This window comes from Aspergillus undulatus (assembly GCF_047715775.1).
Source record: "Aspergillus undulatus strain CBS 261.88 unplaced genomic scaffold BDV17scaffold_11, whole genome shotgun sequence".
NCBI lineage: Eukaryota > Fungi > Ascomycota > Eurotiomycetes > Eurotiales > Aspergillaceae > Aspergillus > Aspergillus undulatus.
Genome location: NW_027396615.1, coordinates 262,651 through 290,636, shown reverse-complemented (window position 1 = coordinate 290,636; position 27,986 = coordinate 262,651). Strand labels below are relative to the sequence as shown.

At 52.1% G+C, this 27,986-nt stretch overlaps 14 protein-coding genes across 14 annotated transcripts; 5 read left to right on the top strand and 9 right to left on the bottom strand.

Moving 5' to 3' along the window:
• The first annotated feature begins 10 nt into the window (after positions 1–10).
• Positions 11–2,257, top strand: BDV17DRAFT_20981 (pseudouridine synthase DEG1). The gene has a single exon (XM_073755406.1). It carries the CDS (start codon positions 185–187, stop codon positions 2,204–2,206), a length of 2,022 nt encoding a protein of 673 aa, XP_073617956.1. The 5' UTR covers positions 11–184; the 3' UTR covers positions 2,207–2,257.
• Positions 2,258–3,211, bottom strand: BDV17DRAFT_20980 (PIG-H family GPI synthesis protein). Its single transcript, XM_073755404.1, has 3 exons — positions 2,699–3,211; positions 2,449–2,651; positions 2,258–2,387 (listed from the first exon to the last, which is right to left on the bottom strand). The coding sequence occupies exons 1-3, from the start codon at positions 3,027–3,029 to the stop codon at positions 2,310–2,312; spliced, it is 612 nt and encodes a 203-aa protein (XP_073617955.1). The 5' UTR covers positions 3,030–3,211; the 3' UTR covers positions 2,258–2,309.
• Positions 3,212–4,887: 1,676 nt separating this feature from the next.
• BDV17DRAFT_20929 (ribose phosphate diphosphokinase subunit PRS5) lies at positions 4,888–6,787 on the top strand. Its single transcript, XM_073755397.1, has 3 exons — positions 4,888–5,927; positions 5,974–6,297; positions 6,374–6,787. The coding sequence occupies exons 1-3, from the start codon at positions 5,001–5,003 to the stop codon at positions 6,428–6,430; spliced, it is 1,308 nt and encodes a 435-aa protein (XP_073617954.1). The 5' UTR covers positions 4,888–5,000; the 3' UTR covers positions 6,431–6,787.
• Positions 6,788–7,045: 258 nt separating this feature from the next.
• BDV17DRAFT_20894 (H(+)-transporting V0 sector ATPase subunit d) lies at positions 7,046–8,873 on the bottom strand. The gene is made up of 4 exons (XM_073755391.1): positions 8,757–8,873; positions 8,621–8,709; positions 7,685–8,571; positions 7,046–7,631 (listed from the first exon to the last, which is right to left on the bottom strand). The coding sequence occupies exons 1-4, from the start codon at positions 8,786–8,788 to the stop codon at positions 7,548–7,550; spliced, it is 1,092 nt and encodes a 363-aa protein (XP_073617953.1). The 5' UTR covers positions 8,789–8,873; the 3' UTR covers positions 7,046–7,547.
• A 213-nt stretch (positions 8,874–9,086) lies between these two features.
• Positions 9,087–10,983, top strand: nop58 (RNA-processing protein NOP58; the record flags this gene model as incomplete). Its single annotated transcript, XM_073761594.1, has 3 exons — positions 9,087–9,211; positions 9,311–9,471; positions 9,524–10,983. The coding sequence occupies 3 exons, from the start codon at positions 9,087–9,089 to the stop codon at positions 10,981–10,983; spliced, it is 1,746 nt and encodes a 581-aa protein (XP_073617952.1).
• A 995-nt stretch (positions 10,984–11,978) lies between these two features.
• On the top strand, positions 11,979–13,199 carry BDV17DRAFT_257153 (uncharacterized protein). The gene is made up of 3 exons (XM_073757160.1): positions 11,979–12,118; positions 12,219–12,377; positions 12,458–13,199. The coding sequence occupies exons 1-3, from the start codon at positions 12,113–12,115 to the stop codon at positions 13,031–13,033; spliced, it is 741 nt and encodes a 246-aa protein (XP_073617951.1). The 5' UTR covers positions 11,979–12,112; the 3' UTR covers positions 13,034–13,199.
• BDV17DRAFT_20878 (glycosyltransferase domain-containing protein) lies at positions 13,189–15,442 on the bottom strand. The gene is made up of 2 exons (XM_073755385.1): positions 15,115–15,442; positions 13,189–15,066 (listed from the first exon to the last, which is right to left on the bottom strand). The coding sequence occupies exons 1-2, from the start codon at positions 15,316–15,318 to the stop codon at positions 13,456–13,458; spliced, it is 1,815 nt and encodes a 604-aa protein (XP_073617950.1). The 5' UTR covers positions 15,319–15,442; the 3' UTR covers positions 13,189–13,455.
• Positions 15,443–16,120: 678 nt separating this feature from the next.
• BDV17DRAFT_289109 (uncharacterized protein) lies at positions 16,121–17,287 on the bottom strand (the record flags this gene model as incomplete). The annotated part of the gene is made up of 1 exon (XM_073761593.1): positions 16,121–17,287. The coding sequence occupies one exon, from the start codon at positions 17,285–17,287 to the stop codon at positions 16,121–16,123; it is 1,167 nt and encodes a 388-aa protein (XP_073617949.1).
• Positions 17,288–17,659: 372 nt separating this feature from the next.
• On the bottom strand, positions 17,660–18,843 carry BDV17DRAFT_289108 (slipin family protein; the record flags this gene model as incomplete). The annotated part of the gene is made up of 4 exons (XM_073761592.1): positions 17,660–17,896; positions 17,948–18,440; positions 18,496–18,610; positions 18,669–18,843. 4 exons carry the CDS (start codon positions 18,841–18,843, stop codon positions 17,660–17,662), a joined length of 1,020 nt encoding a protein of 339 aa, XP_073617948.1.
• Positions 18,844–18,955: 112 nt separating this feature from the next.
• BDV17DRAFT_20734 (uncharacterized protein) lies at positions 18,956–20,120 on the bottom strand. The gene has a single exon (XM_073755358.1). It carries the CDS (start codon positions 19,931–19,933, stop codon positions 19,202–19,204), a length of 732 nt encoding a protein of 243 aa, XP_073617947.1. The 5' UTR covers positions 19,934–20,120; the 3' UTR covers positions 18,956–19,201.
• A 188-nt stretch (positions 20,121–20,308) lies between these two features.
• On the bottom strand, positions 20,309–20,758 carry BDV17DRAFT_289107 (uncharacterized protein; the record flags this gene model as incomplete). Its single annotated transcript, XM_073761591.1, has 1 exon — positions 20,309–20,758. The coding sequence occupies one exon, from the start codon at positions 20,756–20,758 to the stop codon at positions 20,309–20,311; it is 450 nt and encodes a 149-aa protein (XP_073617946.1).
• A 1,414-nt stretch (positions 20,759–22,172) lies between these two features.
• Positions 22,173–22,890, bottom strand: BDV17DRAFT_20827 (uncharacterized protein). The gene is made up of 2 exons (XM_073755374.1): positions 22,657–22,890; positions 22,173–22,600 (listed from the first exon to the last, which is right to left on the bottom strand). The coding sequence occupies exons 1-2, from the start codon at positions 22,799–22,801 to the stop codon at positions 22,263–22,265; spliced, it is 483 nt and encodes a 160-aa protein (XP_073617945.1). The 5' UTR covers positions 22,802–22,890; the 3' UTR covers positions 22,173–22,262.
• Positions 22,891–25,748, bottom strand: BDV17DRAFT_20826 (esterase/lipase family protein). Its single transcript, XM_073755373.1, has 3 exons — positions 23,776–25,748; positions 23,655–23,722; positions 22,891–23,596 (listed from the first exon to the last, which is right to left on the bottom strand). Exons 1-3 carry the CDS (start codon positions 25,588–25,590, stop codon positions 22,981–22,983), a joined length of 2,499 nt encoding a protein of 832 aa, XP_073617944.1. The 5' UTR covers positions 25,591–25,748; the 3' UTR covers positions 22,891–22,980.
• Positions 25,721–27,807, top strand: BDV17DRAFT_257106 (uncharacterized protein). The gene is made up of 3 exons (XM_073757159.1): positions 25,721–26,286; positions 26,340–26,848; positions 26,908–27,807. The coding sequence occupies exons 1-3, from the start codon at positions 25,870–25,872 to the stop codon at positions 27,644–27,646; spliced, it is 1,665 nt and encodes a 554-aa protein (XP_073617943.1). The 5' UTR covers positions 25,721–25,869; the 3' UTR covers positions 27,647–27,807.
• The last annotated feature ends 179 nt before the right edge of the window (positions 27,808–27,986 follow it).

Below are 27,986 nucleotides of genomic sequence, written 5' to 3'. Positions count from 1 at the left end.
GCCGAAGATCGCTGATAAGCCGATAAGGGGTCCTCTACTATCTTATCGAAGCCTGTAACGTACACAATACAATCATTACGCCATAATTACACCGCAGCCCAGCGGCCCGAAATTTTCAAGAGTGCAGCTAAGTGCTAGCCCTGCGAGAGAAAACAAGCAACGACCCCCTCATCACCACTCTGGGATGTGGAGATACTCACAGAGGCCGTTGTCCACCGCGCTCCGAATACATCCTAGCAAAACCGCTTGCCGATTTGTCCACAAGGGCCTTTCCAAGCTTGATAGACTCGCCGCAGAAATCATGGCTGGCAATGACTCCGCGAGCCAGCAACAGTCCCAGTCCCAGGCGCAGCCGGACTACTCGACCTGGAGTACCACGAGCTTAATTGAACGGATTAGTGAATTGGAGCGACAGTTGAATTTTCGAACGGCGGAGTATACTTCTTCTCCTGTGACTCCAGCACCCGCATCCACGAACGCCCAAGAAGCCACGAACCCAACCCCAACCCCGCAGTCTCACGAAGTTTTAGCCACACAAGAAGATGGAGATCAAGACCAGTCAGGCAAGAAAATCCCAAAATGGCTGGCAACAGGCAAATACGACCCGAACAACATTACCCACGCGCCGAGCGCGCGCCCACGCAAGACACCGAACCGGATGGATCCCACAAAGTACAATTTCCGGCACATTGCGCTGAAATTCGCGTACCTGGGACAGCGGTACCAAGGGCTGGAGCACGCAAACGGGAACGTGACAGAGCTGCCGACGATCGAGGAGGAGATGTGGAAGGCGATGAGGCGGACGCGGCTGATTTTCCCGACTGACATGGATCTTGATGGGTTGCCTACTGCGGAGGAGGGGCGGAAAATGAAGAGGAAGCATGGCGAGCCGTTCTTTTTGAGTTGGGAGGGGTGTGAGTACAGTAAGGCTGGCAGGACGGATCGCGGGGTTAGTGCGTTTGGTCAGGTTATTGGGATTAAGGTGCGCAGTGCGAGGCCGAAGCGGAAGGAGCCGGTGGAGGTTGTTGGGGGTGCAGATGGTGCTGGGGAGACTACAGAGGAGGGATCTAAGTCAAAGGAGGCGGATGACGACTGGGATGATATTAGGGATGAGCTACCCTACGTCAACCTGCTGAACAAGGTACTCCCAGAAGACATCCGGGTGCTGGCGTGGTGCCCGCATCTACCGGAAGGATGGGATGCTCGCTTTTCTTGCCGAGAGCGTCACTATAAGTACTTTTTCACACAGCCCGCGTTTTCTCCGACGCCTGGCCCTCTTGGGCTTGTTCCACGAGCGAGTCGCGGTTCGCCAGAGTTTCGTGAAGGGTGGCTAGATATCGACGCTATGCGCGAAGCTGCTAGGCATTTTGAGGGTGTGCACGACTTCCGGAACTTCTGTAAGGTGGATACAAGCAAGCAGATCGAGAATTTTGAGCGAATTGTCTATCGGGCGGATATTGAACTGCTCGACCCCAAGACCAGTCCGCTAGGCTATGTGTCTCGGCCAGAATTTCAAGCTTCGGATAACCCTATGATGAGTGAGGAGACCCAAGGCTCAAGTACGGCCAATAGTCAGGTGTACGTTTTCAATCTCCAGGGCTCCGCTTTTCTATGGCACCAGGTGAGGCACATGGTCGGTATTCTCTTCCTCGTGGGCCAAGGTCTCGAGTCACCATCTGCTGTGCCGGAATTGCTCGACGTATCCAAGAATCCGTGCAGACCCACGTACGAGATGGCCTCGGACGCCCCGTTGGTTCTTTGGAATTGCGTATATCCCGAGAAAGACAGTGAGACGCGAGAAGATGCAATGGAATGGATTTACGCAGGAGATCTTAGGCAGGCGAGAAGCGCGTACGCCAAAGGTGCGGGCAAATACGGCGCCGGGGGCGTTGTCGAGGATCTCTGGTCTGTCTGGCGGCAACGCAAGATGGACGAGATTCTGGCTGGTTCACTGCTAGATCTGGTACTTCAACAAGGTGATCAGAGTGTTATTCAAAACACCGATATCAAGAACTTTGAGCGTGAGAGACAGGTCGCGGTGGAGAGGATTTTCAATGGTGGTAACGGGTCCATAACTAACGGAAAGTATGTTCCTCTTATGCAAAAGAGGAAGTTGGACACTGTCGAAGTTCAAAACGCCAGATATCTGGCCGCCAAACAACGGAAAATGGAAAAGGGAGCTCAGGCGGAGAACTTGAATTCATAAATAACCTGTACATACCTCTATAGAAGTGTGAATATTGAAAGATCACCCCGTTCACCGGGTAGGTTTCGTAAGGGCATCGACGAGCTGGAGGTGTTATGCTGGTTTATGGCTTTGAGTCGTAAAGACAGTGTCGAGAACCTCTCCATACTTCTTCTAGCTTTGCTCTATTAGGTAGAAGCTTCTGAAAGACAGATGTTAACAACGCATTCCTGACGGTGTTGCCGTGGCTCAGAAATACTTACTGGGAAGACCACAACAACTTCTGGCTCTCCTACAACGACTACCGCAAGGTAGAAGCGCACCTCGAAGCCCTTAAAAGCCTCGTGTATAACAATGTCCTGGATTTCGGTCGTTGGGATAAACCTTGTCGCAGCTGTGGATAGGTAGGTGGGGGAGGATGTGGACGTCTGAATGCCCAAACCACGGATAACCAAGAGAGATTCCTCTGTTGACAGTCAGTGTGAGCAAAGAATCTGCATAATGGAAACGAACCTGTATAGCCCTTTCTAAACACACCATATACCACCAACGCACTGGCGAAAGCAATGAAGAAATTGTAGTTATCGGCCACGCGACAAACAAAGGACCCCAGTGAACTCGACCATACCGCTGTCCAAGGCACGAAGGATCCATCCTCGAAAAAGAACAAATGACGGTATCGCGCAGCATGAAGAAAAAGTACGCCCGCAAAGACTATCCCACGTAGGAGGAGTTGGAAGTAGAAAAAGAGCTTCGCAGCGGTGCTTGCATGTCTGGAGGCATTGGAAACTGTGAATGACGCGGTGGTCGGAGAAGGACGCCGAGATATGAGATGAAGAGGCATTGATACGGAGATAGACGCAACCGCAAGACGAAAAGGGATTCAGGCCATACGGACCCGGTCGGTTTCACGTATCAACCAAGACAATGAGTGACAACAATCATCGAGGAAGCTCAGTTGGCGGAGATCTTGCTATCAACTGCACTAATCCACTTCGAGCTTGGCCTTATCCGCGTGCAACCCACCCCTGAACGACCGTGGGCACGTGATGCGATGCCTGCATCTGCCCTCAACGCGATCTGACTGGCGTTGATTGCCCAACTCCGCTTGTCGCCTGAGCTGACCATATTCGCTCAGAGGGCTGGCGATTCTGCAAGGTTGCGTGCAACTACAAAGAGACACTACCATGATGTATCCTCGATGAAGGTCAAATATGCTCTTCATATGGGGTCCGCCCATCAGGCCGGGTCCGTGGATTGACACGGTTTCCCTAAAGCCAAGAGGGGCAGCAACTCAACAAAAGCGAAACCGTCTTTCGTGGTCTCAAATCTGGACTGACGGATAGTTTATCTTCGTGTCTAATGGAAATGGATCTTTGCCACTCTGCTTCCTCTTCTTCTGTCAAGTGACAGGCCGGTCTAGCGAGTCTATGTACAGCCCATGCACACCATCGTGACAGTATCCTGCCGCTCCGAATCCTGGAACACGGGATCGAACAGATGAAGCTGTATAGGAAGCGCTAGTTTGGATCTCAGGAATAGCAGCCTCATGCTGTCACGCATCGCCACGGAAATGCGCATTCAGAGGGCTGCAACGAACGTAGTTCTTGCGGCCCCAGGACTGACATTGATGCTCTGTGAGTGCCAATTACCTGCTGAATCCTTACGGAACGAACGTCTCATACTGATAGACTCTACAGTCGTTTGTAAATGAGAAGCCAAGCATCAGACATGCGCATCTGCGAAATCCGATCAGCAAACCTCAAATCCAACGGATAGGCTATGGTGGAATACTACTGTGGGGTTGCCCAAATACTGGAGGACGGTTTGACTTGTGAGCAATTCACCCATCTCGCCGTCTGGCTTGTCTTCTCGAGACAATGCTGTTGAGCTTTCCACACAAGAGCGCTCTCACTGACGATGAACCTAGTGACTGCTCGTCAGTGGGACCAGCGTTTGATGCTATATCATTACCGGGCAGACGATATTGCAAACTGCGTTCTGGCCCTTTCCCTCCGTTGCAGCAATGGAAACCGGACCTGGACCTAGACCTGAGGCGATGAACAATATCTACCATGGGATTGTCTGATGTTTCTATGTCTCATATTTTCTTGCACCTGTTTTCTCACTCTCAAGTACTTACTGGTCAATCGAGACTATGCTTTGGTGTAATCAGCAGCTCTTAGCCCTTTCGTAACAGGCAAAACAGCTACTGTTGAGTCTGAGGGAGACCATGGCTAACCGCATGTTGGATGTTGATGTTGATGTTTTGTTCTCCCCTTTGTTTCTTTTCCCAATCTCATGCTTGCTAACACCGGCCGCCGATTGTTTGGGCTTTCGTCATTCTGCGGGGCCGTTGGAAATTGGAAACCATCGCTCGAAACGAGGGGCCCCTGGGTGCCGCTAGCCCCCTTCAGGCATACCGACGCCTGAGGCGCCAACGGCAGAAAACCCGAACTGCAGGTTCCACTGCTAGAGAGGCTTTTTTCTTTTCCCCCATTACGGGCACACGACATTCCGATCCACTGCCTCTCAATCCATGTCGTTGTCGTCCTGTCTCTTGAACTGTGTTCACGATTCCCCGCCATGATCTAGTTACCTGTCTCGCCTTACTCCAGGACTATTCGTTCCACATATCGCCCACCTCGTGTCTACCGAGCTAACGGTCCGATCATACCGCCCCTCCAAATCACCGCTTCTACCGATTTTCCCAGGTTTTCTCCGCCTCCGAATCGGCAACACCCTCAGCGCTTCTCGATAATCCCTCGTCCAGCCTACCTAGAAGATCTTCTGTCAGCCCGACACTCTGGCAACGATGGTTCGAAATATCGTCGTCATTGGGGGCACGTCCCACCCTCAACTGACTCAGACGATTTGCGACATTCTCGGGATCCCTCCGGCCGACGTATTACTGTCTAAGTTTGCTGTCGGTGAAACGAGGGTGGAAATCAAGGAATCTGTCCGTGGAAAAGACGTCTACCTTGTTCAGTCTGGTGGTGGAAAAGTGAACGACCATCTGTTGGAGCTGCTCATCACTATTTCGGCATGCAAAACCGCGTCCGCCCGAAGAGTCACCGCCGTTCTTCCCCTCTTCCCATACTCCCGCCAGAGCGATATTCCTTACAATAAAACCGGAGCTCCTCTGGTAAAGTCATCGGTTGAAGGAAAGCAAGGAGCTTCCAATGGCTACACATTCGAAAGTACCCCTCCGACTCCCCACCCTGGCAAGGAGATCGGAAACCCGATGAACGGGGTCAGTGTCGACAACCTACAAAAGAGTCTGGCGAAGGCTCAAATAGAGGACTCTAACGGAAGCCCGGTGAAGAAGCGTCAGCCCAACGGGCTCTCCCGCAGTGACACTCTAGAATCGTTGAAGTCGGACAGCAGCAAGTCCACACTTCCGAACGGCCTTGTCGATGACAGCCAGAACAAGATCGAGAAGTTCCAGCCTCGACCTGGGTACAAGCAATGGGTGGCTCAGGCGGGTACCCTTGTGGCCGACCTGCTTACCTGTGCTGGTGCGGACCACATCATCACAATGGACCTCCATGATCCCCAATATCAGGGGTTCTTTGATATCCCTGTTGATAACCTGTACGGGCGCCCACTTCTCAAGAACTACATTCTCCGGAACATCGCCAACTACAAGGAAGCCGTTGTCGTGAGTCCGGACGCCGGTGGCGCCAAACGCGCGACTGCCATTGCGGACTCGATGGGCATGGAATTCGCACTCATTCACAAGGTTTGTACCCCGAAATCATAAGCTATAGTTTACTAACAGCATCTAGGAACGACGTCCCACGCGGATTACAGATCGCCAGAATGCAACCATGATGCTAGTCGGAGATGTGAAAGACCGAACAGCTATTCTCATCGATGATCTGGCTGACACATCGAACACCATCACTCGCGCTGCGAAACTTTTGAAGAAGGAAGGTGCCTCGCAGGTTTACGCCCTGGTGACACACGGTATCCTCAGCGGTGATGCTATTGAGCGCATCAACGCCAGCGCCCTAGACAAGGTCGTCGTGACCAATAGCGTTTCTCAGGATGAGCACTTGCGCCGATGCCCCAAGCTAGAAGTCTTGGAAGTCGGCCACGTTTTCGCAGAGGTACGAGCCCCATATATTTGCTTCCTTCCGAATTCCGAGATGTATTGAACATCCATGCTGATTTGTCACATCGCAGGCCATCCGTCGCGTCCACCACGGAGAAAGTATCAGTGCTCTCTTCCAGTACGAGTAACTGCGCTGCGCTAATATTCACTTTCCAATATCTCTTCGAATATCTCTGTCTCTTTCTCTCATTGGCCCTTTGGCGAGGAAGATCTGTGATGAAAACCTTTTTAAAAAGTAGCATTGAGCTTTAGCCATCTATCATGAATTTCCTTCCTCTTTTTTGCTCTACGACGCGATATACTCAAGACTTCTTGCATGCACTATTTTTTTTCTCGATTTTCATTTTCGTGTCTTTTCTTCAGGTTCAGGTGAAATGGATCATACAATACATATACACTATCACATGGGCATAAGCGCGTCAGACTCGAACCTTACCCTAGGGCCATTTCCCCGTCCGGGTTGCGTCTCATGACGTGCAAAATAAGGTTCTGAGTCTCTACCAGACTACGGAGCTTCCCGACGCCCGACAAGGTCACGGTGCTGCCCACGCTGGGCAGCACAACAAAAACCCTGAACATATCACAACCTACGTACAGGACACAGTGGGCCAAGGAAGAGGCGGGGTGTGGTCTACAGGTGCCAGCTGCCAGGTGCCCACTGCCCGTGCTAGCTCTACCTTAGCAATGTGACGTATCTGAACATGGCCAGCGACTTTGCCCGACAAGCAGCAATCTCGATACTGCTAGTAGAGCCTCAATGGGAAGTAAAAGGATGCTGCAGTAGTCCAGTTGAGATGCCAATGCTTACACGTCCAGGGTCGGAAAAAGGTGCGCCGAGTTCGTATTCGAAGCGCAAGGGGTAGGGCGGTGATTCATCCTATATATATTCTGTGATGAAAGCTAGGCGTCTGCCGGTGATACCCTGCCCTGGATTCCGATAGGTGAATATACGACCACGGTCATATACTATCTCAGCGAAGAGAAGATTTGTTCCATCTTCGTCATCTATACTCTGACAGGTAGGTAGGTACTATGTCACACAAAAGAGATCCCCAACGCCTTGGTAGATAAGAGATAACAGATTCGGTTACGGAGTACGACATGATATACCCCGGAAATTGATACGCTCGTACGACTGGGCAATATTTGGTAACGATAAAGGAAAGGGCATGAGAAGACAGCGAGGACATCGATGCTGATCTTCGAGGTCGGGAAGAGGTACAGGGTTGATTGGAGAGGAGGGGTCTAGAAGACGGAGATGAAGTTGCCGATTCTCTCCTTCTGGTTCTGGGCAATGCATTCCGAGATCCAGGTGACGTTGCGGATTTCCTGGAGATATTAGTTGAGATTTTGAGATTGACGGATGATGAGCGGACGCTTACCTGCTCCTTCAGCCGCATCCAGGCATATACAATAGCAGGGGTGAACTGCCTAGTAAACACGAGCTTGCTCATTTCCATCTCCTTCTGGTAGAACAGATCTTCCAAGCTCTTGCCATCAGAACCACCGAAACCGCCGCCCATCCCGCTTCCACCTTGGGTAAGACCCACGGCGTCGAAGAAGGCCTTGTAGTCCGCAGATATACTGACGGCCAGAGACATGGCTTCAATGTCGTCGGCCCGGGAAAGCATGAGCGAGCCCTCGGGGTACAGTTTGCCGAATTCAGGGTAGAGCTTCCGCCGCTCGGGCTTGGAGAGCTCTGTGCCGAATGAGTTCAATGTGATATTGATAGCACGGCGGTCCGCCTCGAACTCCAGAATCTCCGCCATGACTTCTTGCGTCGGCGTTCCCGCAAAATCAGGATGTGTAGTGACGAATTTGTAGAATTCCTCCAGGTAATTCTTGTACAGCGTGTTGCGGACAATCTCGATGTTGAGCTCGTCGAGATCCTGGTGGCTCAGGCTGCCCTTGAAGAAACCAGCCAGCGGTGTCTCAATCAGGACAGAGTTGTACAATTCTTCGATATTCGTCGCGACGCAAAGTACAGGCAGGGTCTCGAACCATCCGAGGGGGTGACATCGCTCTAGTAGCTCTCGTGTGTCACGTTCGTGCAGGGTTCCGGTGATCAGAAGCGCGATGTTGTCAATCATGTAGCCGTATGTCAGGAATTCAAGGAACTTCGCGGTCGATCCGGTGGCTTGCTGGAGGAGGTAGCGGAACTCAGCGACCAGCTTGTCGGTCATCTTGCCCGCGAGAGCAGAAGTGGAGGGGTTGGGAGGGAGGTTTCCGAGGAAGTCGCCATACGCGGGCGCCAGCTGCAGCTTCACATCTGCAAATAGTTAGAGATATACCAGGATATTGCATCGTGGAAGACCGACCATCGATGGATTCGCATTGTGTCAGGTTCGAATAGTGTTGTCCGGTGAGGAGGCTGTTCCGATATCCACGAACTATGCCCTCGATGTAGCTGCATCCGTTAGCCTCGCATCTAGCATCCGGTAAGATGTAGCATACCCGCTGTTAACATTGAAAAAAAGACCCTCCATGATGGGCAGGTGAATGGCTGAATTCCAGAACAGCTCTCCGCATCGACACCGGAAGCTCCAGGTGCTGCTGTTCTCTGGCCGCGTCCGTGATTATGTCATCCACGCACCGCCTTACTGGCACTAGCCACGATAAGCGGGTCATCAGCCACAGCAGTTTTTTTCCACTCCGGCTTTTTGGATTTTTTCTCGCTTTAGCTGCTCGGAGTCGTCCACGTCCCACGCCTGTCCCTCCCTCCTCCCTCCTGGCTGCCGTCCTTCCTCGTTCTCAGTACTTGGCAGTCGAGATCGCACATACACCATGACGCTTTTCATCTTGACGGAAACGAGTGCGGGTTATGCCCTGCTCAAGGCTAAGGACAAGAAGCTTCTGAAGCGTGACGATATCGCTACCGAGGCCGCTACGGCAGAGGGTGTTTCGAACTTGTATGCTTTATCTTTTCCCGGTCGGCGACTTGAGAATTGATTGCAGTTCTCAATGCAAGCAATCGACGTAAAAATTCGCGCAAGCTAACACGAACACAGGCTAAAGTTGAAGAGCTTCCAGAAATTCGACAGCGCTACCGCAGCTCTCGAGGAAGTGGCCTCTGTCGTTGAAGGAAAGGTTACTCCTCGTCTTGCTGGTCTCCTCGATGAGATCAAGGATGAGAAGAAGGTCTCTCTGGCCGTTGCCGATCCTAAGCTGGGTATGTCGTCGCGACAACTTTCTCACCAAATTCAAAGTATTGACTTGCGTAGGAAATGCCATTGGCAAGCTCCCCGGTCTTGATATCTCTCTCGTTGCCGACTCCACAACGGCCGACATCTACCGTGCGATCCGTGAACACCTGCCTACACTGATTCCTGGTCTCCTCCCCCAGGACATGTCCACGATGTCTCTGGGTCTGTCCCACTCTCTCGCCAGACACAAGCTCAAGTTCTCTCCCGACAAGATCGACACCATGATCGTGCAGGCGATTGGTCTGCTGGATGACCTGGACAAGGAGCTAAACAACTACGCCATGCGTGTGAAGGAATGGTACGGCTGGCACTTCCCTGAACTCGCCAAGATCCTCAACGACAACATTGCCTACTCAAGACTTGTTCTCAAGATGGGAATGCGCTCCAACTTTGAGAACGCCGATCTTACAGAGATCCTCCCCGAGGAGATCGAGGCCGCTGTAAAGTCCGCGGCAGACAGGTCTATGGGTACAGAAATCAGCGAGGAGGACTTGGAGAACATCCAGGCCCTGGCCGAGCAAGTGATTGGTTTCTCCGACTACCGCTCCCAACTCGCCGGCTACATCACCGCCCGTATGAACGCCATAGCTCCCAACTTGACCGCCCTTGTCGGTGACCTAGTCGGCGCCCGTCTCATCGCCCACGCCGGTAGCTTGACCAACCTCTCTAAGAGCCCTGCCTCTACCCTCCAGATCCTCGGTGCCGAAAAAGCCCTCTTCCGTGCCCTCAAGACCAAGCACGACACACCCAAGTACGGTTTGATCTACCACGCCTCCCTGATTGGCCAGGCCACCGGAAAGAACAAGGGTAAGATGGCGAGAGTCCTCGCCGCCAAGGCCTCCCTCGGTCTCCGTGTCGACGCTCTCGCCGAATGGGACGACGACGTCGCCGAGGAGGACAAGGCCGCCCTCGGTACCGAGGCCCGCTTCAACCTCGAGCGCAAGCTCGCCGCCCTTGAAGGCAAACCCCTCAAGCCCCGCGGTGTGGCTATTGCACCCAACGGCCAACCCGGCAAGTTCAACATCAACGAAGTCCGGAAATACAACCCCGACGCGGACGCCATGGACGAGGACGAGGCCACACCGGCCAAGAAGCTCGTCCAGGAAGTTCAAGATGAGGATATGGCTGACGCGGACTCGGACGAGGAGCCCGCCGTCAACGGCGCAGATTCCTCCTCCGAAGAGGAAAAGACACCTAAGAAATCCAAGAAGAACAAGGACTCCGACGCAGACATTGAGAAGCTAGCCGAGCAGGCTGGCCTCAGCGTCAAGCGGTACAAGCGCAAGCTCGAGCGCGGCGAGATCCAGTTCGACGCCTCGGGCGCCCCCAGCTCCGTAAGCAAGAAGGACCTCAAGAAGGCCAAAAAGGAGGCCAAGAAGGCTTCCAAGAGCGACGACAAGGAGAAGAAACGCAAGCGGTCAGACGACGCTGAAGAGACGGACGGCAAGAAGAAGAAGAAGAACAAGAGGGACGACTAACTGAATCACTTATCTGTTTGAGAACGATAAAAAAGTTACGGATCTCTTTTACTTCTTCTGTATGATATCACACCATGTGGGTCGATTTTCTGTGATTTACTTGACTTGTCTTACTTGACTGTGCTATGTTGTTGCTTGCAATCGTTTGTTTGGGTGGCATAGGAGGGGATTTACTGTTTTGGTCCCTCCCGGCGCATGGTGCTGGCTTTTCCTTCAGTTCACATACTACTACACTACGACAGTTGGCCCACTCTACCTAGTTTCGGATCTAAATCTACCAACTTGAACTTACTCTCCTCCCAACCACATACTCCCATCAATCAAACACAATGACCCCCCTCAAGAAAGACACCCTCTACATAGCCTTCTACCACCGCTCTGACCTCCCAGTGCAAAACGACTTCCACTAGGCCCTCTACCACCACCGCTGCAACAACCGCGGCACAAAATACCACATTACCAAGGGGCCTAGCGCGCCTGGATCGCTCAAGGCTTTTTTACTTGTTGGGTTGGTTGTCGTGTTGCGAGGGTCAACAGATCAAACAGTAGCGCCAACAGGAACGGTGCCGCTGCTGCTATTGGCAATGACGAATTGAATACTACCTCAAGAATCGACACCCTCCTCCGCGCGAATGGCAATGAACCCAACGATATGGAGGGGATAACGTGTCGAGTTTAGCTCGTTGAGAGGCTGGGCGTCTTGTATTGTGATGACTCTGCGATGTGCAGGTAACATGCAGAAGCTAGAGCCAAGCAGTGGGGGAATCAGTTCCAGGACGAGGCCGCGAGGAATGTTCAGCCTAGACCTGTGGAGGATGGGGTTTTAGGATTTGAGTATTTTCTATCTTATCTATTGAATTAGACTAGCTACGGTGTGGGCATGTCCGTGTTCCTCCGATGGATATGGATAGAGACTTACCGCCTACTGAGCTTAGAGACTGAGGCTCAATTATGCCGCTAAATACTTCTCGACCGCCTAATTTTCTCCTGCTCTTCCCCTCACGACTCTCGAGTCACCATCTAGAATTCTAGATATACTTCAATTAATCCAAGCCCAGCTTACCGATCTCTACTACGACCCTCAAAACACAGATCCCTCTCGAGGACTTCCACACTTGTATTCGAAACCATGCGGGTGCGTACCCTGCCCCATCTTAACCTCTCACACAACGCAACCCCTCCATCTATCCCCAATCCTCAGTCCTAAACTCATACTGATAAATAAACGTCTGAAGATAATATCCCCCCAATCCGCAACCCTAACAAACATCGAAGTCCTATCCTTCCTAACCGCAAACCCCCCGCGCCGCCCACCGAACGCCCCCCCAGGCGTGAACCAAAAGCATTGGATCCCGAGCCCGGATTTGAGGGATCATAATACTGTTGTTAAGGAGGTGAGTTCAATTCACTACCCTTATTTCCTTTTGGGGCTTGATTGGAGGGGGTAGAGGATGGTTATTGATGTTGGGCTTAGATACATAACTACGCAACGCGCCTCTCGCCTCATCTTTTGCGGTATCCGGCCTACACAAGCCGGACAGAGTCAACATCTAAAGGGAAGAAGACCACTTCGGAGGCGACGCCAATCGACCATGCCCTCCGCGAACTTATTACTAGGCTGCAGCCGTACGGGCTTACGAAGGGCGAGGTGCTCATGATTGTGAATCTGGGCATTGGTGTTCCTTCTGCGCCCGCCGGGACAGAAGGTGAGAATGGCGTCGAAGAGATGCAAGGACAAGGTGGGGACGAGGATGAACAAATGGAAGTCGACGAACATGAACAAACCGGCGGTGCCGGTGTCGAGGACGGACACGGACATGGCGAAGAGGTAGCCGGGGAAGCAATCGATGATACCGAGGGCGCTGGCGGCACCGACGCCGAAGGCCAGGAAGGAGAAGAAGGGGAAGGAGAAGAAGGCGAAGCAGGCGACTACGGCGCGCTAGCGCTAATCGACACGGTGATTGAAGAGCGGGAGCAGCGGCTGAGTGACGAGAACGTTCTTGAGATACTGAGCATTATTCGGGAGACGTTGGGGGCTGCGGCGATGTGACCTGCCTTATCTTGATCATTACAGTATGGATATGTAGCGACTTTGTCAAGCGGCTTGGCTTGCGTTGGGTTGTATTATATCTGGCGTTGTATAGACAGGGTCTGGCGTTGTGTCTTGTTTACTGGGATAAGGATAGCATAAAAGTACAATGGCATGAATATGATTCGACGATCAATTTACTTTGGTATAGTATAATACCGCTATGCGAACGCAGACGGCCAGTCACAGAGTATCCATCGCTTCGCTTCGCTTGCTCGCGTCTATGAGGTATCTTCTTAACTCAAGTGAAGGGATAAACAAAAATTCCAAACCATACGCCGACGCCAAAAGAAATGCATCTTACCAGCCATGAAAAACCTGGTAAGACGCTGCCAAAACTATCATACCATACCTAAGAGATAGGTGACGGTGTTCTTTCAAGTTTAGAACTCCCTCCCTTTAACCAAATTCCCCCACTGATTATAAACCGGTCCACCATACTGCCCCCCATCCTCCTCCCCGAAACCCCCAAAGTCATCGTCGAACAAGTCCCTCTCGAAACCAGAGCATACCTCAGGGTAATCGATCCACTCGCCCTTATCGGTCCACACACCACCGACGCCACCACGGGCATCCCAGAAGCTCTGACCGAGCAGGGCATGCTGCGCGGCGTCGAAGCCCGTCTGGGAACGCATGTATTTCCGCAGTAGGGCGCGCGCCCACGGGGAGTACCACATTTTCGACCACCATGCGTCGCGCGTCATGGCTTTGTCCTTGGGGTTCATGTGCACGAGGGCGGGGACTTGTGCGGAGTGCACGTTTGTCATGAGCGGGATGGTGTTCCAGCTGTGGTGGGCGGGGAGTTTATCGAGGGTGTCGTTCCAGGGTGGGTTGATGTACTCGTCTTTATTGTAGTGTGGTTGCTTGAAGGGGTTGCCGAGGAGTTTGTTTGAGACGTCGTCCGGGAGTAAGAGGCGGGATTCGCGGGGAACGCGATGCTCCATTTGCGCGGTGGATGTTTTAGTGACGTTATTGTAGCGCAGCCATTCGACGTCGTCTTTTGCGTTGGCGGTGTTGAAGAAGAGGCGCGATTCAAAATCGACGCCGATGCCGTATTCGTAGCGTTGGCCGGGTTCTAGAGGTGGCGGGGTACCGGTGATGTTTGTAGCTTCTGAGATCCCGATCCACCGATATAGCATCTCTTTGAAACCGCCCGCGGTTCGTCGTCGTTCGAGCTCGCGCACCCATTCCTGCTTGCCATACATCTGCGTCAGGGATAGATAGTCGCCCTCGGTGTCTCGGTGCTCCTCAACAAACCGCAATACCTGCGCGTAGATCAATTTGAGATCCGCCGCCTGGCCAATTACCGCACCTGGCTTGAGCCACCGCGGCCGAGTCAATTCTCCCTTGAGATCAGTTTTCCACCCATAACTGTCCGGAGGTAGCGTAGACTCAGGAACACTGCGACAGCCAGGGTCCTCAGTGAGATTGTGGAAGCACTCCTTGCTCGCGGAGAAGATCACGCGCTGAGAGTACTTCTGCAAAGTTTCCACGCCATCCTTACGGAACGGCCGATCCACCGTCACCATGCCGTACTTTTCCTTCAGCTTGGCATTCGTCTCCCGCAGAAGCGCCTGGTACCGGCTGATGAGAACCTCCGGCGGCAACTGGAAGAAAATATCAAAACCGTCCACAACCAGCACAATATCATTATCCTGGAGACGAGGCGTATACGCCAGGAAATTATATATCCCCGTAATCCGATCAACCATGTAGTCGTGCCCTGCCGAGCCGGCCGGCAGTTCTCTCCCGTAGCGCACTAGAGTCGGCGGCGGGTAGTTCAAAATCATCGCCGAAGTCAATGTACGACATAGTCCGGGGTTACTCCGGGTCGCTGGAAGAACGAGGTGGAAAGAGGGGTTCGTCTTTGACGAGCCACTCGGCGGGGTATTGTTGTAATTGAGCGAATGCGAGGGCGAAACAATCGTTGAGTCTTCGGGCTTGCCGTGATAAGGGTGGTACGAGGGATACTGGAGCCAGTGGTTGACCTCTGGCTGGGAATTATCAGCAATCGCACAATTAAGAATTCTCTCTAGACGTACCTCGCGCGGAGAGCGCATAAGAACAAACAGGAAAAAGAAGCATGTTGCAATTGTGAGGATTACGCGCGTCGGTCGCGCCCGTGGACGGGCATAGTGACTCTGCTGCAGAAACCGCGTCGCGGACAATCGCAGGGAATTGTACTGGTCGGCCCAGGGACCAGAGAGCGCGCCGTCAAGGCCGCTCAGAAGGCCGCGCGAGGCCATCGGGCTGCTGTGCTGTTGCTGATTGCTGATTGCTGGGCAGGGGTACCGTATCGTCAATCAGTGCAGAATGTTGGGGATTGACATTCCGGCGAGCACAAGTCAGGTCACCGCAGAGAATTGTCCGTGGGCACGGTAGATACGAGAAGATATAGAGTTGGGATGGATGGGGACAAGAGGAGAAGATCAACGGAGTGAAGAGGCCATGTTGCAGAATCAGAAGAGAGAGTCGCAGTTGACTTTCCTGTTGGGATGACGACAGCCCTGATCGCCACGCCCGCTCGTTTCAACTCTCAACTTCATAATATCGTTCCAGATCGGCTGTTCCAATCTCGGGTCCATCTGAGATTGACTCTACACGTGAGATCTCTCTCTACCTTTAAACATACCTCTATAATAATATTTCTGTACACTCTGTACAGAACTCAGCTATACTCCTGTGTTCAGACCAAGATAAGCTTACTTGCCGCCCACCGCAGACTAGCTCAGGGCCGCGTCATCAGACCCCAACCTATGCTGTTTCACATTGACAGCCCTATCCATGTTTCTGCCCTGGTCCAGGCCGATCGTTGCTGCTTCTTTCAGGTCCCTGCAGTCTGTGCAACCGGGAGTTGTTGGTGGTACAGTGACTGCTACCGTCTGCAGAGAATGCCGTTGTCGTGTATAAAGCCATCTAAGAGGCTTAATTGTCAAACAAGTAGAAAAGTATACATTAGTCCAATGCAGCAAAGAAATACGCTGTAATTCTAACAAGGTATATGTAAAGACCACCCAACGCCATTAAGATACGATATGCTATGTAGAATCACTCCAAATAAATCTCCTCCCTCAACCTCTGCAAGTTCCTAAAAATCCCCCCTCCAGGCCCCTCACTCTCCTGCCTCTGATGCCCCCTCTGCGGACCACTCTGCATAGGCTGCACAGGCTGCGCCTTAGCCTGAAGAACCCTCCTCCTCTCCTCAACAATCTTCCCTAACCCCTCGACAAACCTCAAACGCGCCTTCTCCTCCGCCGTGCCCCTCCACACATTCACCAGCGTCCGTAAAGCCTCGATCCGCCTGTTCGCAGCCTCAATCCCGCCCTCGCCATCCAGTAACTCGGTAATCTCGCCCCGCAATTTCGCCGCAACCTCCTGCCCTTTCTCCTCGCGACTATGTGCATCAGGTCCCGGCTCCGGCGCAGAAACGGAAATGAATGAGCTCGTTATGGAAGTTTCGGACGGTGGAAGCGGCCACTCCATTGCGTCGCCGAAGGTCTGCACGACTTCTTCGAGGCGCGCGCGGACTTGGTTCAGTGTCCGGAGGTTGGTGATGTATTCTGGTTCAGTTATTTTCTTTGTTTTTTCTTCGTTCAACGCGGTTTCGGGACCGTTTGTTTCTGTTTCTGTTTCTCGTTCGGCTTCAACTTCTCGTTCTTTATCGTCATCCGTAGCTCCATCTCCACCCGCAACAGTAAACCTCCCAATCTCACCCGCCAACCCCTCCCCCACCAACTCCGAAAGCGTTATCGTCTCACCACGTAAAACCTCAACCTCATACGCAAGTCTATTCCCGCTCCGGAGGATATCATCGGTGAGAGACGTAAGCGTCGTCGAGTGCCGGATGTTCTGGGCGTTCGTCTGCGAGAGGAGGGACTGCACGCGGGTCGAGAGCTCGGGGAGGTTAACGGGTCGCAGTTGCTGATGAGATGGAGGCTGTAAGGATTGTGAGGACGAGGATTGTGATTGCAGTGCGAGGGGTGGGAGCGAGTCGTTTAGGAAGTCGACCGGGTCGAAGGTTGGGTTTGTGTAGTCGGGGTTTGGGAGTGGTGAGGGGGCGGGTGATTGGTTGCGGGGGGCTGGACTTGGTGGTTTTGAGGGTGCCATTGGGGTGGTAGTGGAAGTAGCGAGTGTAAACCAGGGAGATTGGTGAGTGTCGCGAGTTGGCATGAAATTGTAGGTAAGGTGGACATGTTGAGGCGGGCCAGACTGCATGTCGTACCTGGATTCCCCACACTTTCCAGGGCGGTGAGTACCATCATTGTTTAAGGTGCATATTATATATTATTTGCAGAATCAGTCGAGCTTTCATAGACTTGCTTATCTTTATCAAGGTTGATAGGATGAATACTTTTGAGAAGCCGCTTGTTGATCGGATTACGAGTACGTGGTTTGTTACGGAGAATGCGGAGGTGGAGCTTTAGGCGTAAGGTAGAATTAAAATCATGACAATAATCGTGATATTCAATTAATACAACATCAAAAGCGGGTATCGTAATTAATGAAGCAAGGAGATGATCCAGGGTATTAAAAGCTGTTCCAAGGTATTACTGTCGTTCATCCTCGTATGCAAGCGTCGCGTCGCGCTCAGATGTCCTCCACAACGCGGGCGTTGATCGCGTGCTGGAATCCATCGTCCTTTTGCGGAGAGGCGTAGCGGCTGGGCCCTTCGCCGGCATTCTCGGCGGCCGCCAGCTGCTGCTGCACTGTTTGATTGGGCGCAGGAAGGAAGATGACCTTGCTGTTTGCCGTCTTGGCCATAGCTTGCATCGCCTCGAGGTAGCGGATCTGCATGGCAGGGGCGGAAGAAAGGATATCGGCGGCCTGAGTGAATTAGCTTCGGTTCAAAAGGACAAAAGTGATTTGAGTGCATACCTGGCGCATGAGCTTGGCGGACTCGACTTCGGCACGAGCGGCGATAACCTTGCTCTCACCAATACGCTTGGACTGAGCGGCCATGGACAGAGAGTCCTGGAGATCGTCGCTGAAGATGATGTCCTTGATGAGCATGGACTCGACGTTGACACCCCATCCTGCGGCCACCTCTTCAATGATCTCAGAAGTTGACTGGGCGATCTCCTCGCGGCGCTCAATCACATCCTGGAGAACGCGCGCACCAATGACGTGACGCAGTGTAGTCTGGGTACGCTCAACGAGCGCTTGACGGATGTTGGAGATACCGAATGCAGACTTGTGGGGAGAGACGACTTGGTAGTAGATGACGGAGGTCAAGTTCAAGGTCACGTTGTCCTTGGTCATGCAAATCTGGCGAGGCACCTCGACAATCTGGATCTTCACGTCGATTGTAATGAGGCGCTCACTGAGAGGGTTGACCTTGACGAGGCCGGGGTCCACGGCGCGTTCGAAACTAGAAGGAGTCAATGGCGTGTTCTTGTTTGTTTCTGGATGTTGGGTACACGAACCGGCCGAATCGCGTCACCAAACCGACTTCACCTTGTGGAACGGGCCTGAAGGGGTTCGGGCAAGGGCAGCATGGAACGATACCCAGACCACCGATACACTCTCCGAGGGAGTGCTCTAGAAAGAAAAGAATGGTTAATAGCTGGATACTGATCTTTGATCTAGGATGACATACTGAACGACGCGTACCACCCGTGCGCATCGGGGTTGTTGCCATCGTGCTGGATCACTGAAGCGTACTTGGGCTGCAGATCAGACAGGCGCGGAGGCTGTACATCGACAAGACCATGAGCAGGATGGTGGGCAGGCGCCTTGCCGTTGACAGGGACAGTGCTGGGCTCAGCAGACATTGTAGTTGCGAAATAGTCAAGCTAGCGATTGAGAGTAGATAGCAGATGAATCGCAAGGTTGTCTCGCGATAGACAGGTGTTCTTGAGGAACAAAGCTAGGATGAAAAAAGCAAGGGCGAGGGCGGGACTTAAGTAGTCGATCGGCCTATGATCAAGACCAGGACGTCACTGACTGACCACCGGTCGGAAAACACGGCCAGCATGGGGGCCAAGTCTGCCCTGGGCAGTGCACTAATCTGGGGAAGTGAAAGCTGTGAAGCTGCGCATTGGACAATGAATGCAGCGGACTCCGCTCCCAAGGCTGAGCCATGGTGGATCAAGTTTGGCTCAGACTTGGTTGGACACGAGCCACAAGGAGTCATTTGTCGAGCAATTCGCAGGGAACAACGTTATGCTCACGCGAAGAAGGCCTGACATCATGATTGAAGCTCGAGCACCTGGCACCGCCGCTCGCGCTAGTCCTGCGGGTTGTCATGTGAGTTCTTCTGTAGAACTTCAGGAAACAAACTTCATCTTCTCTCTTCATTCCTCTCCTCGTGCGACCTGAGCTATGACCAGCATCATGCAACTCAGCATTGAATGGAACTCTGCAGGCAGCCATTTTACCGTCATGAACTCCGTGTCTCCTCGAGCTCCATTGTATCTCCCCATCTGCATCTGGTGATGTGCCAACTGCCAAGCCGCACCAGCGCCCAGCAACCAGCCGAGTCCCTGGGCGACGGGCGCAACGGGGCTGTGCTCCACAATCCGATTCTCGTCCAAAGGTTCTCCCTCTGCTGAACTCGTTCCCTTTTATCACCCGGTTCGTCTGTCGGCTAACTTTCCGGCGTTGCCCAACAGATGCCATGCCATACCATGCCATGGTTGTGGCAACGTGATCCTCGTGGTGTGGCCGAGCCTCCATTGGCGTTCTCGATGCCCACGGAGATGCCACACAGGTGGGCCCCATTTGCTCGATCGATTGCGGGGTGCCGATTGTCGTGTTAGCGCCATCCGATTCGTTGGAAACCATATCCCCAGCACTAGTCAGGCATTGCTCATGACTATCAAGGATTGAGATTTGGGCCTGTCCAGATCGCAAAGTTTCCATTGCGGTATGCTTTGTACGTATATACTATGTGCTCACGTTCGGCAATACTTCAGTCCATCAATTTGGGCGTGAGTATGTCGACTCTTGCACATCACCTCCAATAACACCGCGATATAGCTGGGTATAAGCTTAGGGATATACTGCTTGAGCATATCCAGCTTTGGCATCTACACTTCCGCAAAAGTGACAAAATCTCTTAGTCAGGCGACTGATGACTGAGTGCCTACTGCGGTTCTCTACCCGCCGAAACCGTGCCTGCAGAAGGATAGAATGCTATTCAGATGGTATAATATAAGTACACTAACCTTTATAAACATCTTCGTTGGTTGACCATTCGTCAATGGCCCTTGACCCACATCCCATCAGATTGCAACTTTAAGTGTGAGATGATTTCTCCTTATCTTCTCTCAAAAACTCCGACACCCTTGTCCACTTCACCTCCGGATACCGATCATTATCAAGAGGCTCCAACTTCCCATCCCCGGAAAAGATACTCTCCGCTGTCAAACAGGGAATACCTTTATCTTCGCCACCGAAAAGCCCCGAGAGCCAAATAACAATCCTCAAGAACACAAGCGACCCCATCCAAGAGGGCTTGAAGGTCCCCCCCTCCACCAAGCTCACCGCCTCAGCGACGTCCTTGATACACACAACATCCCCAGCAATTCGAAGGAACTTCGGCGTTGGTCTTGGATCAATAGCCACAGGAGCAGTAAAGGCAGCGACATCCCGCATAGTCGTGAAATCCAGCAGCTGGTCCGCACTCCCGACATACGCAACCGTCTTCTTCTGCCGATTGACCCAGCAAGTCCATGAGCCCGCCATTGAGGATACTCGTTCACTGAATTCCGGACTCGTCAAGCCTCGCATGGAACTCCCTCCTAAAATCTAAGTTCCGATTCACCCCGGGCTCCGTCTTCGTAAAATCCAGTGCAAAGTCTGACGGGATGAATCTCGAGACCTTCGCCGCCACCGCGGCGTCAAGGAGGTTTCCTTGCACGGTATGAATGACATCTTTCAGGCCCTGCAGGGAGATTTCGCACCCGTTAACTCGCGCGTGAGTGGTTCGATGTTCTTATCGGATAGATCGACAGATGTGATAGTTGCCCCGAGGTGCGGAGTTCTTCGAGGCGCGACGCGTCTGTGGTTGGGCGGATCAGGGCCTTGCCGGGAACTTTGCGGTTGAGAAGTTCCTTTACTATGAGTTGACCCAGGGCGCCGGTGGCGCCGGCGACAGCGACGAATGGTATTTCCATCTCGACTTGGATTTTGATGGATGGCAATGGCAAAGTGAATGCGAAGAAGATCGAAATCCTTTCCTTTTCAATGGGTTAGCTCAGAATATAGGTACTTGAGCGTTGAGAAGGATTGAAACTGGTTGAACAACAGTCCGAGGCGAAAGCATAACGACAAGTCTCTTATCTGTATGGCTACGTCGGTGGTAGGGCTAGGTGGGTCACGTACCTTCTCGGGGTGAAGCGGAGCCCCCAGAGCCCGGATGACAAATACAGAGCATAGGTGAGTGAACCAGGGAAAGTCCCCTGATGTAGCATAGCGAACTGAATTCTTAACTAATTTGCGGGCGTGCAAATTAGGAAAGTTTAGCTTTGGGGTTTGTCATATTCACCGAGCTAGGGCTACCGGCATAGGGCATAGTCGGACGATCATCATGCGACCACCGACGATGAATAATGGACGTCGGAGAAGCGGAGACCCCGATGGTCTGAATGCCCTGAAACATTCGAGGAAGCTATTGCTCAGACTTTCTAGCTATGCTCTCTGAACTGCTTCCCTTCGGCGGCCACGGGCCTTCAGGCTGACAGGCTTGTTGAGGATGCTTTCAAATGACCATCTTTAGCTCACCTGGCGCATGATGTTAGGGCGAGGATGTCACTCATGGCCCGGCGTCCCCGTGAGTGACCTCCTTGATTTTGTCACAGCGACGCAGAGTAAATCGAGTAACTGTGGTGGTCTTGTCAGCGGTCTGACCTGTGCTGGACCAGAACTGAAAAGGTGCATATTCTCACACTGGTTTTGTATGCCTTCGCACCGATACCTCCTGATTCACGATTCCTATCGAGCATATATAGCGTGTCTAGCGTGTGTTTCGAGACGAACAGGAGATCCGATATCAAGATATCCTGCTTGAGATGTGTGCGGTATGCACTAGCATCTGGATCATCACCGACCTGCCATATCAAAAACGTCGACCCCTTGTACCCTTCCAGGGCGAGCTTATATTCGAATATTGCCTCCTGCAGGGTGTCCGCTTCCTCATCCTCCGGCTTGTCCACGATAAATATTAGTAAGCACGGCTCAGCATTTATACCTATCCTTGAATGTTGGATTTGGAACATACCTTCCCATCAGTCAAAATAACTGTAATACTTGTGCCCGGATGGCTGAATCTATCCGACAGAAAAGGTTCCATGACGAACCGCCGCAGTTTACTCCCAAGCTGTCGCTTCCTCCCATGGTACTTGATGGCTGTGTCTCGCGTCCGGTTTGTAACGTCTCCGGCAGTCTGGTTGTCCCATTGATCTTTTCCGTTCACAAAGTGCACGCGGATTCCCTTGCCCGTCAGTACGGTTGAGATGTCAGCTATCAGGGCGAGTGTTTCTTCAAGCAGTTGTTTTCTGCCGTTCTGCACCACAGACTCAGTATTGGCTGCGACGTGTCAGAGAGTAAATCCGTGGTGCTTTTCTTGTTGTCTGACAACTCACCGAACAAGATAATAAATTCATATTGTGTTAGTTGGGTCAGTGGGTGAAAATAAGAAGCGTCTATCTGCCAACGGTCCAAGGCTTCTTTGACCCTCTGCGTGTGGCGAGCTATCTCGGCCGCTTCTAGGCCAAAGAACATGTCCATATTCTGCTTGGCGGTACTGGCTGCGGCCGCGATTTTATCAAAGCGGGTTCGCACATCTGACCAGTGTGGTTCATCTCCGTCAAACTGGCAGATTTCCAGATGATTTGTGTCGATTTCGTGTACCAACTCTGTTCGCAACTTCGCAGTGTCTTGGGGGGTGATCTGAGTACACGCACTAATTAGCACAAGCACAACAAGAGAAGGTCCAGGGACAAACAGCTTACCAAAACATCATTGGTAGGTCGAGTCTCAAAGTAACTTGTGTTGAGAATTGTCAAGTTTACATAAGAGCTTGTTATATCGTCTAGTGTTTGTGACCACTTGTTTACCTCCTCTGCACGTCGCCTGACTCTAGCGGTAGAATAGGGCAGCCTGGCGCGGAGCGCTACCAGGGCTCTATCACTTAGTCCGTAATGCGGAGTCGAGAAGAAGACGGCGGCCTTTGTGGAAGCTAGGATGCTGCTGAAATCATCTTTCCACGAATCTGAATACGAAAGAGCGGCTTTGATAACATTACCTCCTGTCGAATGACCAACGAAGATGATTGGACGCCATGAGCTTGCAGTGCGTGTCTTCGCAAGCTCGTACAGCAGGACTCTGCCCCATGTTTTCAATATCTGGGGGCCACTCGAGCCATGGGCTGCGAGAACAGGACTTAGTCGATCGAACTGGAAGGTCAAGATGCGTGCGTTCCGGTAGTTTCTGACGGATGGAAGCAGGTCTCGCGGCCAAAAAGTGTTGCCCTTTTCCCAAGTCGAAAACGCGTCGCCAGTGAGACCGTGGACAAACACAACGCTAGAGAAGGCCAGAGTCAGAAAGCCTGCTTTCTCAATATGGTTTCATGTAAACGTACTCAATATTGAAGTCCGTCGTCTTATCATCCGCAGCAGGGTAGACTTGAATCAGCTCGTCTCGCGTGATCTAGGTATGTAATTAGCGTATTTTCAGTATGAGCTATAACTAACTAAGCGTACCGAATGTCCAGAGGCCTGCTGTTGGAAGAAACTCAGGATCAGGTTGTCACTGTGCGGGTCATATTCGTCATTCCCTCCAAAGGTGAAGTCACCAAGAAGATCCGGCCAGCTTTCTTGCAACGGAGGTAGGTCCAGGTTGTCTTCATTCTTCTCGCTTGAGTAATCGTCAAATGACAAAGGCAAAGGCGACGTCTCAGGTTCGTCGTCACTCGTTCCTTGCCCGGTCGAGTGTGAAATCTGGTTGACGGAGCTATGGGCCTCCACATCTTCTCTTTCTGGCAATGACAGCAGAGCGAGGCTTTCCAAATGCGACGCAATATGCGCCCTTATTTCTTTGTATACATCTTCCGAGAATCGCATCACAGAGAGATGGCGAACGTCGACGCTCACCGCATTGTCGATTTCGGATAACGAAAAGTCACACATAGGACACAGTAGAATATTCCCGGGTGGTGCTTTTTCTTGCCTATTCAAGCAGCTGGCCAAGAGAGCAAGTATGTCTGGAGATGGTCGAGCGCCTTCCTTGACTAACTCGCCTAGTCCTGTCTCGGGAAGGGACTCCTCATGTTCTACCAACAGATGTTGCTCTAGCTCCTCTTTCGTCTCGAAGAATCTATCTTCATGACCGGGAACCTGGCAGCCGTGTTGAGCCGTGTGGTTCCATTTCATGTGGTCAATCCACTCCTCGATCGTTTTGAAGCATGCTGAACCAGACTCGCAATCGTCAAACAAACACAGATAAGGTTCGATGTCCTTCATAATATGGCGCCTCCACCTTTTCTTGCTGGTCTGCTCTTTATCAATCATGTGCATACAATACGGACATTGAGCCTCAGCACCATGGCCGCCAACGGGCCTTGGGGGCGGTGGAATGTCTAGCGCACCTAGACCCCCTACTGCGGAGGGGGTGGTCCCAGATATCACTGCGGATTTTGCGTATGTTGAGGGCGGGAGCTTCACGTGGATTGTTGCCTCTGTTGTAATCAATGTTAGGGCTGGCCCATTCTTCTCAGAGCCCTCCGGGTGCGTCCCAACATTGTCATTCGTGATTCCCGTGCCCAGAGTCGGTATCGAAGCTTGGACTCCTGGCAACCGTTGTGGCAAGTCAAATACGAAATCTGTGCCCGTTTGCAACTTTGCCTGGTGGCTCTGAAAATAAAGGATACGCTGCCTCCTGTACAGGGCAGCTGCCATTATTCGGTCGTGCAGCGGAGTTCCAGGGGCAGTTCTCGGGCATTGACGACCAAGTTGCCATTTTATATGCGACTCTAGCTCGCAAAGATCCAGAGAAGGCTCTCGATTCCGCACATATCTCAGGATCCTTTCTCGCTCGTTGCTTGTACCTGGCCTCCGGACAACTGAAGTGAATTGGTACAACCGCGATATGATGTGCGCAATATCTGAAAGTACCGCGTGACGCAGGTTTTCATTGCTGTCAGAGTTGTCACTACTTGCATCCGAATCCGTATCTGCCTCGATATTCAAGGACGAGCTGTGCGATTCTGCATCGGACCGATCCGCCTCCTGCACCATCTCGCTGGTCTGTTTATTGTTGCACGCATTATCCTGCACGCCCAACTTGCCATTTAGCTGTTCTATCAGGGCGACGAGCAACCCCCTCGCGGTGGGATCATCTTGGAAGCGAGAGTCGGCCGAGGCACGCCCGCCCGCAAACACTCCTAGATTACCTGCCCACACCTTGAAGCGACTCCTTTGAGCTTCGAACTCCGTAACCAAAGCCTTCGAGTCCAGGCCGAGCCTCTGTGGAGACCTGAATAGTTGTGCGCATTGTTGTGCGTGCTCCCGTATCGACATCGTCCGGCGCTTGATGAAGGATGATGGCAGCAAATATTTGCCCCGCAATGACCACGATTATGGGTTGGCTACCTATAATCCTTGCGAATATGGGCAGATCAGGACGGGTCACGCTTGAGAATGAGGGGTATGCATTAGCCTCAGCCTCACCTAGTATCATCAATAAATTCATCTTCTCAGCGGCTGCCCGTGAGCCCTACGCACGAAACAAAATTTGGGCCACAAATGCCGGAGACCTGCTCTTGACTGTCAATTTCTACCATAGAGCCGAGTCTGCCAATGGCATCAGGAGTAGAATTTGCCGGTCTGGCGCTGGCGGTGCTACCTCTGTTCGTGAGCGCTGTCGATGCATACTCAAAAGGAGCTGAAACGCTCTGGGGCGTGGTTATCCCATCTAAATCCGATGCAGCGTTGCATGATTTTTACTGCGAATTTTACTATCAGATCGCGGTCCTCCACAAGCAGCTGGAAAGCATCTCTAACACAATGGCTGGCAGGGGTGTGGTGGCCCAACAAGGTCCCACGCTAACATCACAACTTGACGCTTGGAACTGCAATCATGATATGAAAAACGCCTTGACTGGCCTTCTCGGCTCGGATGTTGAGCTCAAATTATTCGAGGTCATTGCCAGGAAGATCGTCAAATTGCTTGGCCAGCTACTTCGAGAAAAGTCCCACCGTAAGTTCCCGCGAAAGGTATGTCTGCAGCCCACGTCTAGATCTTACTCCAAGAGGTTTAATGTGGTTAGGATTATAATACCGATAACGAAAGAATAATGTTTGATAGGCTTCAAGCTCTTGCAGCCGATATCGACTCACACAAGACGAAGAGTACATTTGCCGAGCGCTTCTGTTTTTTTAGAGAGAAGAAGGATCGCGATATCTGCTTGAAGAATCTAGGCATCTGGAACAGGCGCCTGGAGAAGCTGATACTAGGAACTAAGAACCAATTGGGAGTAACATTGACCGCCGAGCCTCACTCTGATACGTCACTCAAAACTCCATTTTTCCGCAACCTCGTTAGCTCGCCTGGCATAGTTCGCGATGCCACTCACGATCTATATGCCACCTTGTCCAGCTGTTGGGTCTGCAATTGTGCAGCAGGCCATGAGACTAGAGTATGTTTGAACATTGAGCATGCTATAGAGCAGCCCGGCGGTGATATTCCCATAACATTCGACATGCTTGTCAGTGCGGCAAGCGCCCAGCAACAGCTTATGGTATGGAGAGAGGGAACAGTTTCCTTCAATCTTGCGACGTAAGTACTCACCCTTCTGTCAAGCATTTCTGGTCTAGTTGATGGGCTGACTGCCATAGTTCTCCCCGCCAAGATTCCAGCTCGCGACTACAGAATATATGCGAGTCTCTCGATGTCTGCGTTGGCGGATATAGGTTGCGGATTCTGATGGAGCATATGGCCGGGCATTCAAGTCTATGGAGGCTCGAGCCCAGGCCTAAACGACTATCATTTCTTGATACCGAACCTCCAATTCCTCTCGACGGATTATTAGACAACCACTTTGTCATGACCCGGGCAGAAAAATGCGGGCTTGGCCTCATTATCACTTACTCTCTCCTACTCTTCCACGATAGCCCTTGGAATGTCGTGCCCTGGGACAAGCACAACCTTTCATTCTTCTTTAAAACTGCCGATGAGCCTGAATATCTTCGTCCATTCATCACAACCCGCTTCGAGCAGGGTAACAGCGAAGTCGGACAAACAGGCGCCAACGCCTTCCACCGAAACTACAATATCCTGATGCTCGGCATCCTCCTTATCGAAATCTTCATGCAGGCCAAAATTGAGCGTTTCCGAACAAAACAAGAACGCGAAGAGGTCAACCCCAAAACTGAGGCAAACGTCAATATTAAGGTCGCTTACCGTGTTGTTAAGAAGATGGACGACGCGCCGCATCGTGCAGCTATTAAGGCGTGTCTGGAGCTTGATTGGTTACCCCAGGGTCAGAAGGTCCTGCTAGAAGATTTGGATGTTCGAAAGGGGCTTTTTGCTAATGTGATAGAGCCCTTGAGGAGGGAGCAAGGGTTTGCGGCCTAGGATTCTTGCGGCCGGTGTATATCCTAACTGACAGGCCTATCACTTCCATGTTACTTCATGTGCCATGCAGGTGGTGCCTATGCATAAGTTCCAGATGAACTTCCACGAGCAATACAATCACTGTCCACCGTGGAGTTCACATATATCACAGCGACGTAATTATCAAAATATGGAGAACATCTCTAATGTCGCCCTACGTTACCTAAGCCGACCACTCGACAGATTTAATGTGCCATTTATCCCTAAATGTGTGAGCTGCTCCCTGGCAACAGATATATATAATTCATTTGACACTGCCCGCAACACAAGGATAACTCGCCATACAAATTGTGTAGCGACT

Excerpts from the sequence above, each read along its gene's own strand:
- BDV17DRAFT_20981 (XM_073755406.1), top strand. The coding sequence starts at position 185 with ATGTGGAGATACTCACAGAGGCCGTTGTCCACCGCGCTCCGAATACAT.
- BDV17DRAFT_20929 (XM_073755397.1), top strand. The coding sequence starts at position 5,001 with ATGGTTCGAAATATCGTCGTCATTGGGGGCACGTCCCACCCTCAACTG. Across the intron at positions 5,928-5,973 it reads AATTCGCACTCATTCACAAG|GAACGACGTCCCACGCGGAT; the intron begins GTTTGTACCCCG and ends AACAGCATCTAG. Across the intron at positions 6,298-6,373 it reads TCGGCCACGTTTTCGCAGAG|GCCATCCGTCGCGTCCACCA; the intron begins GTACGAGCCCCA and ends GTCACATCGCAG.
- BDV17DRAFT_257106 (XM_073757159.1), top strand. The coding sequence starts at position 25,870 with ATGGCATCAGGAGTAGAATTTGCCGGTCTGGCGCTGGCGGTGCTACCT. Across the intron at positions 26,287-26,339 it reads ACCGTAAGTTCCCGCGAAAG|GATTATAATACCGATAACGA; the intron begins GTATGTCTGCAG and ends TAATGTGGTTAG. Across the intron at positions 26,849-26,907 it reads GTTTCCTTCAATCTTGCGAC|TTCTCCCCGCCAAGATTCCA; the intron begins GTAAGTACTCAC and ends TGACTGCCATAG.
- BDV17DRAFT_20878 (XM_073755385.1), bottom strand. The coding sequence starts at position 15,318 with ATGGCCTCGCGCGGCCTTCTGAGCGGCCTTGACGGCGCGCTCTCTGGT. Across the intron at positions 15,067-15,114 it reads TTATGCGCTCTCCGCGCGAG|CCAGAGGTCAACCACTGGCT; the intron begins GTACGTCTAGAG and ends GATAATTCCCAG.
- BDV17DRAFT_20894 (XM_073755391.1), bottom strand. The coding sequence starts at position 8,788 with ATGGAGGGTCTTTTTTTCAATGTTAACAGCGG. Across the intron at positions 8,572-8,620 it reads ACAATGCGAATCCATCGATG|ATGTGAAGCTGCAGCTGGCG; the intron begins GTCGGTCTTCCA and ends AACTATTTGCAG. Across the intron at positions 7,632-7,684 it reads GGATGCGGCTGAAGGAGCAG|GAAATCCGCAACGTCACCTG; the intron begins GTAAGCGTCCGC and ends TAATATCTCCAG.
- BDV17DRAFT_20734 (XM_073755358.1), bottom strand. The coding sequence starts at position 19,933 with ATGGAAACTTTGCGATCTGGACAGGCCCAAATCTCAATCCTTGATAGT.
- BDV17DRAFT_20827 (XM_073755374.1), bottom strand. The coding sequence starts at position 22,801 with ATGGACATGTTCTTTGGCCTAGAAGCGGCCGAGATAGCTCGCCACACG. Across the intron at positions 22,601-22,656 it reads TGAATTTATTATCTTGTTCG|CCAATACTGAGTCTGTGGTG; the intron begins GTGAGTTGTCAG and ends GACACGTCGCAG.
- BDV17DRAFT_20826 (XM_073755373.1), bottom strand. The coding sequence starts at position 25,590 with ATGTCGATACGGGAGCACGCACAACAATGCGCACAACTATTCAGGTCT. Across the intron at positions 23,723-23,775 it reads AGCAGGCCTCTGGACATTCG|ATCACGCGAGACGAGCTGAT; the intron begins GTACGCTTAGTT and ends TTACATACCTAG. Across the intron at positions 23,597-23,654 it reads ACGACGGACTTCAATATTGA|CGTTGTGTTTGTCCACGGTC; the intron begins GTACGTTTACAT and ends GGCCTTCTCTAG.
- BDV17DRAFT_20980 (XM_073755404.1), bottom strand. The coding sequence starts at position 3,029 with ATGCCTCTTCATCTCATATCTCGGCGTCCTTCTCCGACCACCGCGTCA. Across the intron at positions 2,652-2,698 it reads GTTTAGAAAGGGCTATACAG|AGGAATCTCTCTTGGTTATC; the intron begins GTTCGTTTCCAT and ends GACTGTCAACAG. Across the intron at positions 2,388-2,448 it reads AAGTTGTTGTGGTCTTCCCA|AAGCTTCTACCTAATAGAGC; the intron begins GTAAGTATTTCT and ends TCTGTCTTTCAG.
- BDV17DRAFT_257153 (XM_073757160.1), top strand. Across the intron at positions 12,378-12,457 it reads ATAATACTGTTGTTAAGGAG|ATACATAACTACGCAACGCG; the intron begins GTGAGTTCAATT and ends TGTTGGGCTTAG.